The sequence below is a fragment of the Stenella coeruleoalba genome (genome assembly GCF_951394435.1).
Source record: "Stenella coeruleoalba genome assembly, chromosome: 6".
Classification (NCBI taxonomy): Eukaryota; Metazoa; Chordata; class Mammalia; order Artiodactyla; family Delphinidae; genus Stenella; species Stenella coeruleoalba.
Genome location: NC_137151.1, coordinates 57,255,831 through 57,270,736, shown reverse-complemented (window position 1 = coordinate 57,270,736; position 14,906 = coordinate 57,255,831). Strand labels below are relative to the sequence as shown.

Here is a 14,906-nt window from a genome sequence, read left to right as displayed (position 1 = left end):
AAACTAAAGCTTTGGTTAGATTAAAAAAAAAAAACAGGAAGGAGAAATGGGCTTCTTCAAAGAAGATGTATAAGTTAAATCTGTGGCACTGGATGCATTTCCTAGGAAAAGGAAGGGTTAAGGGTCTGATTATCAAATGTGATGAAAGTACTTGGTTAAGGAGAGAGAGGAGGAAGCTGAATGGGCCAAAAAAAAACACTGAAAGGGTGCCCAGAAAGGTAGGATGAGGTCCTGAGAGTGAAGGTCCTAGAAGCGTAGGTGTGGAAATAAGGAGAAATGTCAGATGTAGCAAAGATCAAAGAGAACCCAAACCAGAGTGGAGTGTGGCATGGACTGAGTCTAGTGCTCTCAGGAGCCTCTTCACTTTTCCTGCTTCCCACATCTTCCTCTCTCCATGTCTTCTTCCCCGTTATTGTGGAGAGCAGAACCAGAAGGGTAGAAGGCCAGCCCCTGACCTTCTCTAAATTTGCTTTCTTCTGTTTGGTTTACAAAAGACCCTGAACTCTGTGACCGCAAGCAAAGTCTCTTAATCTCTATGACTCCCAATCCCCTTATCCTACATTGGAGTCATACCAGTTTTCTTCCCTACTTTTGCAAAGGGCTGTGATAGGGATGCAGTCTAAAAGCGTTTTCAGCTAAAACTTGTGCAAAGGAGAGAGTGCTGGTACATATCAAGCTGTCCGTAACCTAGGTAGATAAATGGTTGCTATAAGGTGGTCTTTAAATCACTTATTGTTTCTGTTTTGCAGAGTTTAAAAAAATTTTTTTTTGTAAGCTTAATGACCTGTGTTAAGGTTGTTATAAATACTCAAAATCTCTACAGGGAATTGAAGGTGTTTGTGTAGCCTTATGCCTCTTGGATGTAATTGTCATTTGAACCTTAAATTATCTTTACTTTCATGTGCCCAGTTAGTAATCATTTGATTACATGATTACACAGAGTGAAGATTAACTGAGGGAGAGAGGTGGCCCAAGCCATTTGTTTCCTCTAGATAAGTATCTTTCAGCTTGTTCAATACATAAAATAGAAACCTGCAACATTTAGAATGTTTTAAAGTGCTGCACAGATACTTCCATTTTCTAAAACTTTTAAGCGTCTTTTTGGTCCTCAGCAGAAATCACGAGAAAGTAGTATTAGAGAAAATGTGAAATTTTTAAAGTAAATACCTAGGAAAGTAAACTTTTGGAATTTGCCACATCTAAATGGGGAAATGTCTCAGATACCTCAAGTATGTTATGTGCGTTCCCCAAAAACCTAGTAATTTTTTTTTTTTTTTTTTTTTTAAAACCTAGTAATTTTTAAGAGTTATTTTTCAAAGGTTTTTCTTCTCCGTTTTTAGAAGACAAACATAGCGGTGCTTTGCACTGTGGTCTGGTCACTGTGAAAGGATGTAGGTAGTACATATATTTAAACTCTGCTGCCCCTTTGTTTCTGATAGCAGTGCCCTCAATTTTAATATTCTGAATTTTTTTCCTTCTTCTCCCAACTTCTGTTGTACATTAAGGAATTTGAACACATTTTTCATACAAACCCTCATAAAAGTAATGCTTAATTCCTGATTCATTGGTTTATATTTTTGCATTGCCTATTTCTTGCACACACGTGCCCACACACACATTAGTGAGTACACCGTGTAACTATTATTACAGCATTAAAAGAGGTCTTAATAAAGGTATTTATAAACAGTTGTCAAAATCTTAGGTAAAAAAGACCTGTTTTAAATAACACATCAAGTGTGTTAAAGATATATACACATACGCACCTTTCTGTGGTGATCTAGAGCCATGCAGAGCTGCCTGCAAAAGCAAAATGAATAGATAAGATCCAGGCAGCTTTCCCACCGTGATTAGTTCATAAAGGCTATGTTGATCTTAGTACTTTCCATTAACACTTCTGTAGCCTTGCCTTTGGGTTTGTATTTGACCACAGACATGGTGTTACTAGACGAAACTATTTTTATAGAGCTCACATTCCATTTTTTTGGTCCCAAGATCATCAGGTAAGTACCTGATTCCTCAAAGCTAAACATCAAACTGTAATCCAGAGATTCAAATGAGAGGCCTAGCTGTTCCCCCTTTTTAGTTTAGTTTGTGTTTCGAATTCTCATTTCCCGTCCCCTAGTAAAGAACATTTTGTACTTGAAAGTTTGCAGTTATTTGATAAGTGTGTGTGTTCTCTGGACTTAGACATTAATAAAGGTTCCTCAATTATAACTTCTTTTTTTCTCTTTTTTTCCTTAGATATGGGAAAATTGTTTCCACGAAGGCAATTTTGGATAAGACAACGAACAAATGCAAAGGTATGTTTCGTTGGCTGTTGATTTGCTAAATCAGGGCTTTAGAAAAATAATGGAATTTTAAACTTGATCTTTGGTTTCAAAACTACCTCCATTTATTAAAATCCAAATCTTACATGTCACCCAGTTTCTGTCTTGCACAATGTCAGCATATTGCTTGCGTTTGTCCCTGGTTGAGTTTTGGCTGGAAACCCAACAGCAGCTAGCCCTTTGCCAGAATCCCAGATTTGATGCCAGTAGAGTTAACATGCAAAATACCGGCTGGCATTTATCCCCTGCTCTTAAAAGGGGAGTAGAGTTAGAAAATAGCTTTTCTTTGCCGAGCCTGAGGAGATTAGAGCTGCTTACTGAAGACCATTGGACTGCACTAAAGAACTGAAAAGATTACATATTGTGCAAATTGGCTCTATTAATTAGAGTAGTTTTAAGCAGTACTTAATTACATGTTTCAATACTCCCAATTGTTCTCTGCTGAATGCCTGTTGACAATATTGGCAGCGGGGAGGAGAGAACCATTTTCACTGACCGAATTGTAATAGGGAGGGGAGGTCATACGCCCCTTTGAAATATGCTGCTGCATTAATTTGATGCACTGACCTTCAGTTTTCCGTGTAATTAGGATGAGCTCATGCGGCTCCATGAGCTGGAAGAGGAGGCGTCTGGAGTAGGCAGCACTGATGCTCTGTGGTTCTGACTTTTAATGATCCAGCATCTTAACAATAGGCATGTGATTTCTAGGAAAGGGGAAGAATGGAGTCAGCTGACTTTGAGTCTAACGACTGACCCCGTGAATTGAAATAAGGTTGACAGGAATAGGCAGAGAAGGCAAATCTCCTCATTAATTAGACCCCAGTTTTTCAAGTAGTGGTGATGGCTGTGGCTTAGCACAATCTGAAAAAGGCAGAGAACATAAATGAAGCCTCTGGATGGTATGGTAGGGCCTCACCATAGAAGCCAGCCGTTTCCTTTAATCTGGACTTGAAGTGATTCATTGTATTTCTGTCTCCTCTTCAAAGCTCCTGAATTTAAAGGAGCTATTGTGGCAAATATCTAAGCCCATGTTTAGTCAACATGGCACATTCAGGCAGTTTCGCCTTAGGACGGTGAATAGAGCAATGCTTTACTAGAGTGGTACTCAATTAATATCTTCAGTGAATTAAACTGGAGAGAGTCAAATTGTAGACTGAAATGTCTACCCAGTTACCAGATTAGTCTTGTTTACCATATTTTAAAATGATTTGGGTGAGCAGGGACACAGAAAAAAACCTTTTGGTTTTATAACAAAAAAAAACCGGACTCTTGCAGGTATAAAACAGGAAGCTGATCTCAGCATTTGTTTCAAACCAAGAGAGAAATCACAGTAGACAAGTCGTTTTATAACCTTACCCTTCCTTTCTTCCTCCTCACCTCCCCAACCCCCTTACCCCCAAAAAGAAGTCTTCGCAGCAGATCAGTGTGTTAAAAAAAGCACAGCTGCCCTAGTTACGTGAGAGAGAGGACCCAGAGGCCTCCCTGGGTGAATTCTCTGCCACACCTCTACACTGGACACGCTACTGTTATACACTCTTTTCCAGCAAGACCCTATTGCCTGGAAGCCAAAACTCCACAAAATGCTTAGCATGATCTGGAAAAGTTACGAGTAGAGAAATACTAAAGCTAAACTGAACATCATAATACAAACCCATGATATTTGGGAAGGGTCCGAAGATAAGTGGAGAGATTTTGGGGGCTTCTAAATGAGGATAAGAATAATTCAGCACTGGTTTTCAATACATGTCGCCTGTAGATGTTCTCCTAAATTGAGTCTCAGGAGAGACTGCCTTATGTCGGGGGTGGGGGGGTGGCGATGAGAGAAACCTTCTGAGTCTCTTTGTGTCACACAGGCCTCTCAGGAAGAAATAGCAACAGATATCTGGGGTGTGGGTGAGTGAGTGAGGGGGAGAGAGTAAGCAAGAATGGGTTTATAAAATTCTGGGAGGGAGAATGAAAGAGCTCCTGAAAAATAGTAATTTTAGGACAAATGAGAAAAAATAACACAGCATAGCTCATAATAAAGACGGATAACATGTTAGCCATGTTACAGATAACTTGAGAAGGTGGGTAGGTGAATGGATGGATGAATATAGGTAATGCTTAAGAGGTTATTAGTATAAATGGAAAGTGCTTGTGTTGTATACAGTTTTTTGAGAGTTGAACAGATCAAAGAATTTTATACCTGGAAATTAGAGACCTTATAAGGTCATAGAACATTTTTTGGCACAAAACTTTTTTTTTTTTTTTTTGTGGTACGCGGGCCTCTCACCGTTGTGGCCTCTCCCACTGCAGAGCAGAGGCTCCGGACGTGCAGGCTCAGTGGCCATGGCTTATGGGCCCAGCCTCTCCGCGGCATGTGGGATCTTCCCAGACCGGGGCACGAACCCTTGTCCCCTGCATCAGCAGGCGGACTCTCAACCACTGCGCCACCAGGGAAGCCCCACAAAACATATTTTGAAGCCTCTCTCCAGAAGACAGAATTAAGCTGAAGGAAATATTGCTCTGAATAACATGTTATCGTAGTTATTAAATTTAAAAATTCACTATTCAGTTGCTCTTCTACCTTTCAATTTTTGGCAGTTTTTGGCCAAGAAAAGGTATTTAAATGCTTTTCAGCACTGGAATATATGGTAGTTCAGGACCAAAAAAAAAAAAAAAAAAAAAGCTTACAGCGGATTGATTGTGACACCCGACTGGTTAATTATCAGTGTTTACAGAGTTGCATATAAGACCAGAAAACACACACACACACACACACACACACACACACACACACACATACACACACACACAGACATAAAATGGGTGAGGATAAGTCAGACCAAAGGGAAAATAGGGGTAAGAGCAGGAAACTCCATGTTACTATAGAAATAGCCCTGTATTTCTTAGTTGCCAAAGCAAAAATAAACATACCTATTCCCGTGATTCAGTAATCACAATGTAGAATAAAATCCAAGAAGCAGGAATACCATAACTGTTCCTGGTCCTGAGACCTGAGAAGAAGCCTCTTGGGGGTCCAGTGAGAGGATGCTGTGTTACTTAGTTTATCCCACCTTCAGAAATATCTGTGTACATATTTATATAATGAAACCCATGGAACCTGTGAAACTCATTTATATACTCTTATACTTACTTGAAAGTAATATAATAGAGGAAATGAAAGAGCCCAGGGTTGCATGCTTACCTGTTATATTTGTTTTTCAGCAAGTATTTATGAAACAGCTATGTAGTAGACATTGGGCAAGGCCAGAAAAGGTTATAAACAGTTAACTAAAAATGCAACCGTTATGGATTTTTCCTAATAAGGAAGTAACAGATAAAATAATACTAATATTACCTGAATGAATATCAATTTCAACTACATGAATATCAAACCTGAGATCTTCTATTTATTGTAATTTATTGACAACAGCAAGATTAAGGAGGGTGTCTTAAATATCCATCAGTAGAAGTTGCATCATTTCAGTGTAGTTGGGTGTTCATTTATGACCTGCTTAAATTGTATTTGGTAGTAAAATATGTATGAGAGTGAGAGAGTGAGTATGTATGTGCCTGTGTGTACCTTCATAACGGGTTGCATGTTAGCATTAACGACAGATTTCTAAAAAAATTCCAAAATACGTTTAACCTGACTTCTAGCCTGGCTGTTGAGTAGCGTTCTCTGCTTTTACTTGGGTCAGCCTCTTCTTTTTCTTTCCAACCTGGCTATTTCTCCATTCACTGTCAAAATCAAATTAGGCCTTATTCCAACCCGATTCCAAGTACTCGAAGGAAGCTGCTGCTTGTTTCAGCTTTGACACTTCTGTCTCCTAAAACATCTATTTCTGTAATCCATAGTCTAGTTCACTAGTTTTGTTACCAGGCAATATTTTTGGTATTAATACTGCACACTCACCTTTGGACTACTTCGGAAGTTTCTGTTTGGTCTTGTTGATACATATATTTGCCTATTTTGACACTTAGTTTCTTCCTGTGTAAACGACTGTAGCTTTATAATATCTGCAACTAAATGATAGGGCTGGCCCCTCTTCTCTGCAACCTCCAAACAGGGCTTTTCTTTTTCAAAATATTCTTCCTCATTTAAAATTAATTTGATGGGCTTCCCTGGTGGCGCAGTGGTTGAGAGTCCGCCTGCCGATGCAGGGGGCATGGGTTCGTGCCCCGGTCCGGGAAGACCCCACATGCCGTGGAGCGGCTGGGCCCGTGAGCCATGGCCACTGAGCCTGCGCGTCCGGAGCCTGTGCTCCGCAGCGGGAGAGGCCACAACAGTGAGAGGCCTGCGTACCGCAAAAAAAAATAAATAAATTAAGAAAATAAAATTAATTTGATAATAGGTTTGAATTCCAAGGAAATCTCTGTTGGTATTTTTGCCTGGTACCCTGATCTTTTAAACAGTGCGCTAAATAGAATTGAACCTTTTCTCAGTAACTTAAGAGTTATGGTGACAAATCAGTGACTGCCTGATTTAATGCAGTGATGCTTATGGATCAGTGAAGTTCATGGAGCTGTTTGCTCATATGCTGCTTGAAGGCCTGTTCTTTGTATAGTTTTCCTCTTCTCTTGATTGCTATTCATTTTCACTAACAATTAGCATATGGATACCATCCATGTGATCATTTTGTAGCAGCCCTACCCTCAACCCGACCCTTTTTCCCCATTATTTCTTGCTTTTGATTTGTCGTGGCCAGGCAGAATAGCTGACCAGCTTATTTAAAATGTTTGAAAAGCTGTGGATAAATAAGCTTTGAACCAGGACCTCTCTTAGGAGGTTATTTATTTATTTGTTTTATTATGTTTTGTTTTTAGACTTTAGGACATGAACTGCTAAAACAGCTATTTTGGGTTTCTGGAGCCATCCCCCCCCCCCTTTATTTATTTTGAAGAGATCATGAGCTCTATTTTAGATAAATAATGATATTTTTAACCAAGTTCTAACATTTAGATTATTTTATATTGGGGGTATCCAGTGGTTGTACTTAACTTATTTGAAAAATAAAATGTAGTCTACAGAATAAACATACACTTGGAAGCTCTGTAGGATAGCACCATCTTTCTTACCAAATTATTAAAAATGCTACTTCTCTGAAGTTGATTTTTTTTTCCTTTTTTTTTTTAAATCTTGGTATAACTCAGATGTCTTTTTTTTTCTGCCAGTAAGTACAGGACACCTGAGAAAAAGATCTGGAAAAGGAAAAAAACTGTTTGTTTGTTTCTTCCTTTTTTTTTTAAACTTTGAAGGGAAAGTTGCCTAGCTCGTGATAGATGGGGAAGGACAGCTCGAGGAGGATGTTGCATTGCGGCTGTAAAGCTTGAGACATGTCAGAACGTCAGGGCTTTCATTTCTGTTGCCTGCATCAGAGAGCAAATGGAGTCATCCGTTTCCTCTATGTAATCATAAAATAATGGCTTAAACACTAAGTGTGTTTTGCATTTCAGGTTATGGTTTTGTCGACTTTGACAGTCCTGCAGCAGCTCAGAAGGCTGTGTCTGCCCTGAAGGCAAGTGGGGTTCAAGCTCAAATGGCAAAGGTGAGTTGAGAGCCAGTTCTCACTGCTCTGGTCTCTGGCTTTGGTTCTGAAGCTAGATACGTGGCTTTTCCTGTCACCATCCAAGTTCTTCCTTCCATCCCAGTGAGCCACAGTTACCTGTGGACACTTGTCCCGTGCCTTCGCATCCTCAATGGTAGCTATTTTGCCAAAGACTGTTCCTCATAAATTTATATGTGAAGAAGGGTTTTATAACTGTATAAAATTTTACATAGCAGATTATGTAACCCCCTAAGTAAATGGAGAAATAGCACCAGATTTTCTCAGGTAAGTGGGTACTTGTGGGCTGAAGCTCTGTACTGTATTTTTTAAAATAATTTTAAAATGTCAAAGCTTAAGGGATTAATACATTTTAGAAAAACTTCCGAAGGTAATTGTGTATAGAATGTCATATTATGAAAGAATAACAAAATACAATCACATATGTATGCGTTGTACAAATATACTAGTAGTTTTAATGCAATGTAAGCTACAGATACTATTTCCTCTGTGTAAAAGTCAGTGATTTTTAGACATTGGTTATTTATGGATTATAAATCTTCTCTTTAGTGGTTCTGCAGTAGCTTTATTCAGGACTTGTTTTGATGAACTCTTAATCACTGAAGTGGTATTTATGCTCCAGTCTTATTGCCTAAATGTAAACTTGGCATACCTAGTGCCAAGTGCATACCTAGTGCCTAAAGTGCATTTATTAAGATACTCATACAATTATGTACATATTTTTTTATTTGTGGTTTTTGAATTGCTACAGAACATATTTTCAAGTTTGAAACTTGACAGTTTGATATCTTGTATATTCTTTTCAAAAGATCGATAATTTTATATTATCTAGTGTCTTGAAGTACAGAGGAAAGTAATTTTGTGCTGTCCTCTGCTGCTTCTGAAGAGTAGCATGTGGTCATTCCCTGAAGGGTATTCACATTTCCATAAGGAAAGAAGATTTATGGAAGTTAAAGAACCCGGGTTGAGATAAGTTACCTGCTAAGACCTTAAAGCTGTTGAAGGACATATATGCAGCTACGAGGATAGAGATTTACCTTGATTAAAAGATCAGCACGGGGCTTCCCTGGTGGCTCAGTGGTTGAGAGTCCACCTGCCGACACAGGGGACAAGGGTTTGTGCCCCGGTCCGGGAAGATCCCACGTGCCGCAGCACGGCTAGGCCCGTGAGCCGTGGCCGCTGAGCCTGCGCGTCCGGAGCCTGTGCTCCGCAACGGGAGAGGCCACAACAGTGAGAGGCCCGCGTACCGCAAAAAAAAAAAAAAAAAAAAATCAGCGTGAATAAAGATTTCAGGAATTGATGAAAGGGATCACCTTTCTAAAGTAATCCTTGACTTTTAATATTTTTAGACCTTTGGATTGAGTTGGACTTATTTCAGATGTTTTTAAACTCCAGAGGAAGAAACTAAAATAAACAAACTGTAAATACTAAGCCGTGATTTTTAGATTACTTGTCCATAATATACAGCAGTTTCCTGTGGTATTGTTGAAAGACAGTGATTATGAGGCTTGAAATATATTTAATTGTGAGTATGCAATACCTAAGTTGTATATGATTTACAGAATGTTTAATACGCCTATGTAAACAATGGGTAACCATACATTTTCTAAGCAGGACTTTTAAGGCACAATTGGAAAAGGGCTCTATTTTTCCCTCTGTTCTGTCCATTTCCTCTACTCTGTGAAGCTCCTGTTTCTTCTTCTCATGGATAAAATCTAGGGCAGGTCCCATGACTTTTCTGGCTACTCTCGTAATTTTGAAAAGTTCCTTCAGTTGTTTCTTTCATTTCAGGTCTTTCTGGTTAATTTTTTTCAGTAGAATGCCCCTTAATTGTTTTCATATCCAAATTTCAGGGAACATAATTGTCTTTCAGTACATTTTCAGCCTTTCTATATGTATTTACACCAATCTCAGTACAATATTTTAAACAAGATGTTTAAGGGGGAAATCTCAGGTTATATTCCAAATACAGTTTGTAAATGTCAGAATTGTGTAGAGGTTTTGAAAACTCTGCTGAGAGTCAGCAAAAAGGGATGTGTGTCTTGGGTGCCGCTGGTGCTAAGAGAAATGACAACTTACAAAGCAGTTGTCTGCTAACAACCATATTGATAATTTGGTGATCAAGAAGTGATATTTTAGGGCTTCCCTGGTGGCGCAGTCGTTGAGAGTCCGCCTGCCGATGCAGGGGACATGGGTTCGTGCCCCAGTCCGGGAGGATCCCACATGCCGCGGAGCAGCTAGGCCCGTGAGAGGGAGAGGCCACAGCAGTGAGAGGCCTGTGTACCGCAAAAAACAAAAACAAAGTGATATTTTAAAAGTTTACATCCCAATATAACCATGTATTACGTGTATACAGACACACGTGCAGATGTGTAACAAATGTATTTAGTTGCATTTTAGGAAATTGGGGGTTGTAATTAATGGTAATACATTATACTTCTTACTTGAAATAATATGAAATAGGCTCCTGGTTAACATTTTGATGCTGAATGTCTGATTTTTTTTTTTAAGAACACATTTCCAATGCTAAGTGTGTGATACCTATAATTGAAATGTCCAATCCTGTTTATTTGACAAAATTTTGAGTGCCGTATAATATTAAAACTTCTCCCTTCCCCCAGCTCTGGTCTGCTCTAAGCAGTAAGCTTGTCCTGGGATGGGAGCATGGTTAGTTTCTTTCCTATTTCCCAAATGTGTGTCTTTCCCACTCTTCCATAGCTAGCTGTGGTTTCTAACCCCTCCAAGGTTGGAGCAGTGGCAAAGGATGGGAAAGTTTCTTGACCTGACAATTATGTGATATGGTGTTGATTTCTCTGGGCAGACAGAGAACTGATGCTTTCCTTAGTAGAATGCTTTGCTCTCTCCCCTGTAGTTCCTTCAAGCTAGAGAAGACGTGTCCTCAGGCTGTTAGCCTCAGCTCCTGAGAATCTAAGGGTCTGCCTTCAGCCCCTTTCTTCTAGGGCCTTCTAATCCTTCAAGACAGCCTTCCTGGAAGGCTCTAACACAACCCTGGGCCAACTCTACCTGTGTGGCCCACATTGATGTGTTTGCCAGCTGTCTGTGGGAGACTAGTTACCTCCCAATTGCACTTATAGGCCCCTTCAACCAGCCTTTGCCTTTTAGATTCCTCAGGCGTAAGTCAGACATTGATTCATTGTATCCACCAAGCTCCAGAGGTCACAGACCATGCCTCCTGAGGGGCCTGTTGAAGCCCCTCTTGCTGGACTGGCAGTGATGGGGGAAGCAGCCCCTGTGGTGGGACTCAGAACACATCAGCGGTTCTCTCCACATGCGTGTTCATTCCACCCTCTCCAGCCCCTCCCAGGCAGACGAGAGGTGGGTGGTCAGCTGAGCCTCTCAAGCCAGATCTCAGCCACTCCTATGCAGACTTTGTGTAGGTGGTCTGGTTTCTCACTCTGGAACGTGGGCATGCCTGAAACCCATTTTTTGGTGACTTCTGCTGAAACAAAGTTAGAAAGAGGACTATTTTAACAACCTGCTCCAGGTACTACAGAGGCCTTTTTTAGAGCGGCCCCATGAGCACTTACCTAGGCATCTTTTCAGTGCCGGTGATATTGAGTAGCATAATATATTAGATATATCCTGTTTGAAGAAGTCTTTACAATGCATTTAGTCAGAACCGGACTGGGCATAGATTGGCACTGTACGTTGTGTCAACAGTGCACTTTGAATGCCAGCTTTCCCGTGGACTGTTAATGAGCACTGTTCAAAGACCTCCTTAGGTGGCTTGGACTGTAAATTGGCTAGGAAAAGTGATCCCTTCCTACATCATCTGTAGGGAGGGAACAATGCACGGGTTCAGAGATGCTGGCAGTGTGCCAACATTCTGCACGTTGTGAATTTCTTCGGGTCTCTGTAGGATGACTGAGTTTCCTGGACCTGATTTCTTTTTTATTATATCATTAACGTTACAAAAGGTATTTTAAATGCTAGAGGGTCCATTGTTCTGTGCCACGGAACCATGGGTTTGAGTATCAGGAATTGACTTACCCCCTTTATGCTGACTGGATAAAGGAGCATCTGGCATGTACCTTTTGTGGAGACAGTTTATAAAAGTTTAGGTCTGGCTCCCATGTTTGGGTGATAAGGTACCTGTCACTGTCCACTTTCCTCTAGTGAATTAATCTGGACACTATAAAGTTTTGAAAATTCACATTGCCACATATTAAAGGCTTGCTTTCTTACATAATCAGAAAAAATTAAGGGCCATTCCACTAGGCGAGTCTGGGGAGTGGGGGAGAATATAATATTGTTTGACACTTTGACTACCGGAGTTGAAAAAGAACTCCACAGATATTCAAAACTGAATTATAAAGCTACAATTGGAGAGCGTTGGACAACAATGGTTGTTTCTTATTCGTGTTTTAATTTCAGTGCCTTGCTTGGTACTTGGCCTATGGTAGATACCAAATGTTTGTTTTAGTGATGATCAAAGAAGCCAATTAAGCAAGAGAAAAACTTCCCAGTTTGGGCAGATATGGAGAGATAGCAATGGGACATTTAAAAATTATATTTATTGAGTCTATCGAGTGCCCTGATGAAATTTACCAAAGGTTTTCCAAAAGGCTCAAGGTTAAACTTGAGCCATGTATGTTAAACTTGGCATTTGTTTCAAATGTGTGCATTTTTCAAAATAAAAGACTCAATCTATGAAAAGAAGAAAAAAACCTCAGATAACAAGCTGAAAAGATACAAAACTCGAGTCAACATTGGTGATATCTGTTAATAGAGTGACTTCTGTAGGCCTTTCCGCAATACCTCTTAAGACCTGCTGGGGGTCGGCGGATCGCCCTGTGTTATTTGCCTAGCTGTATGCTCGCATTTTTTTCAGTAAATAGGCAGTCAAAGGAGCAGGAATTTAATCGCCCTTCCACACAGAGGTCTACCATGCTTCAAGCAGTTTGCATTCACATGCCCATGAGCAGCTATCTGCTGGTTGGTGAACCTACTCAGTACAAGAGAAAACAGATATCTGGTCTTCCTGCCAGGTCCCTTTCTTGAATTTTAGGAACCATTCCACACGCATAGGGAGGTTTTTGTTAATTTCTTTCAGATGATGACTGAGTGCTTTACACCATGAGGGACCTCCAAGCCCCACTTTTCTACTCAAGCGAACATTAGCGGCCATTTATCCCTCTCATGGCCAATGTGGGATCCAAGTGTTCTACCTGTTAAAGAAGCCATTGAACCCTTTGCATGCCTAGGGATATAAAGAGGCCTGTTAGCCCCATTTTTATGTCTGACCACCCATAATTTACAGAAAAATTGTTTTTTGACATAGCATTGTATGTAATAAAACAGAGTTACGGTTGTCCCTGATTTTAAAGGGGCGAAATTACCCTTATTCAAGAACCACTCTCACGTAGTACAAGTACTGTATGTTCCGTTTACTAGGAATGTATGGTGATTAGAATGCATGGACCCTTTGGTGATCAGATATTCTTGTGGCCATTGCTGCCAGCTTGGAGTTGCTTCTCTTTTTTGTTTTGTTTTTTTTTTTTTTTTACTTGCAACTTTGTATGCAATGTGTGCAGGATAAGTTGACCATTTGAAAAGAAGGATAAATACTGTTTAGCCCTAGAGGTCATTCCAAATGAAGAGAGCTAGTTGACTGTTTGCTATTGAAAAAAAATGCGTTAAAATCACAGGAAATATCTACCTGTATTTAGTCTATCTTATCTCACTATTCATCATAGAGTGGGTTAGGAGCTCAAATTCCTGATTCTGATTTAGCACTTTTTATTATTTTTTTGCTTCATTGGTAAACATTCAAGTTGAATTAACATTTTAAAGAATAACTTTTTTTTTTTTTTGCTGCATTGGGTCTTCATGCAGGCTTTCTCTAGTTGTGGCGAGCGGGGGCTACTCTTCGCTGCGGTGCGCGGCCTCCTCATTGCGGTGGCTTCTCTTGTTGTGGAGCGCATCGTCTAGGCACAGGGGCTTCAGTAGTTGTGGCACACGGGCTTAGTTGCTCCGCAGCATGTGGGATCTTCCCGGACCAGGGCTCGAACCCGTGTCCTCTGCATTGGCAGGCAGATTATTAACCACTGTGCCACCAGGGAAGACCCAAGAATAACATTTTTATTAATAGTTTAATAGCAACTAAACCACAGATTTAGAAAGTACTTAGTTACCTACATTGTCAGCCCTTTTGAAAATACTTCACAGATGACAAAGTCTATGAACATTCTTAAATATTCTTAAATGTTAGTCATTTAGATTTTAATAATTGTAACTCAAAAGGAAAGCTCACGGGCTTCCCTGGTGGCACAGTGATTGAGAATCCGCCTGCCAATGCAGGGGACACGGATTCGAGCCCTGGTCTGGGAAGAACCCACATGCTGCGGAGCAACTAAGCCCGTGCACCACAACTACTGAAGCCCATGAGCCTAGAGCCCGTGCTCCGCAACAGGAGAGGCCACCGTAATGAGAAGCCTGCGCACTGCAACAAAGAGCCCACGCTCTCTGCAACTAGAGAAAGCCCATGTGCAGCAACGAAGACTCAACGCAGCCAAAAATAAAATAAATAAATTTATTTTTAAAAAAAGAAAGCTCACAATATTTATGATACATGTTTCTTATGTAACATTTTTTATGCCACATCTTTGTCCGAGGTGTGTTTTAATGCTCTTTAATTAGGGAGTTCCCTGAATCTGACTAAGCGTGATTCAGAAATCTTTCTAATAAGATAGACTTGATCACATCACTCCCTTGCTTCTGTGCCTCCAGAGGCTGCAGATTTTTTAGGGCGTGGCTTTCTAGCTGCAGCACAGGGACAAGGCTCCCCCTTCCTCCTCCTCCCTTCACCCAACAAAGTATAACGCCTGAAATCACAGGATAAACATGGCTTATCTTCCTGCAGTGTCAGTATGACTCGAAAGTATTAATTCAGAAATACTGTTTCCATATGAAACAAACTCAAATAGTTAGGGAGTAGATTGCAACATCTACGTGATTTTTTTTTTTTTTTTTAGATAAAATACAAGCCTTCAAGGAAACGTTGCAGCTC

At 40.3% G+C, this 14,906-nt stretch overlaps 1 protein-coding gene across 10 annotated transcripts in view; it reads left to right on the top strand.

The window, feature by feature from the left end:
• RBMS1 (RNA binding motif single stranded interacting protein 1) overlaps window positions 1-14,906 on the top strand; it is a 210,608-nt gene that overhangs the window by 166,409 nt on the left and 29,293 nt on the right. For all 10 annotated transcript variants that reach the window (XM_079924280.1, XM_079924278.1, XM_079924281.1 and 7 more), the window contains exons 3-4: window positions 2,242-2,300; window positions 7,767-7,858. In XM_079924280.1, coding sequence (XP_079780406.1) covers window positions 2,242-2,300; window positions 7,767-7,858 — 151 coding nt within the window. The remainder of the gene's footprint in view (window positions 1-2,241; window positions 2,301-7,766; window positions 7,859-14,906) is intronic.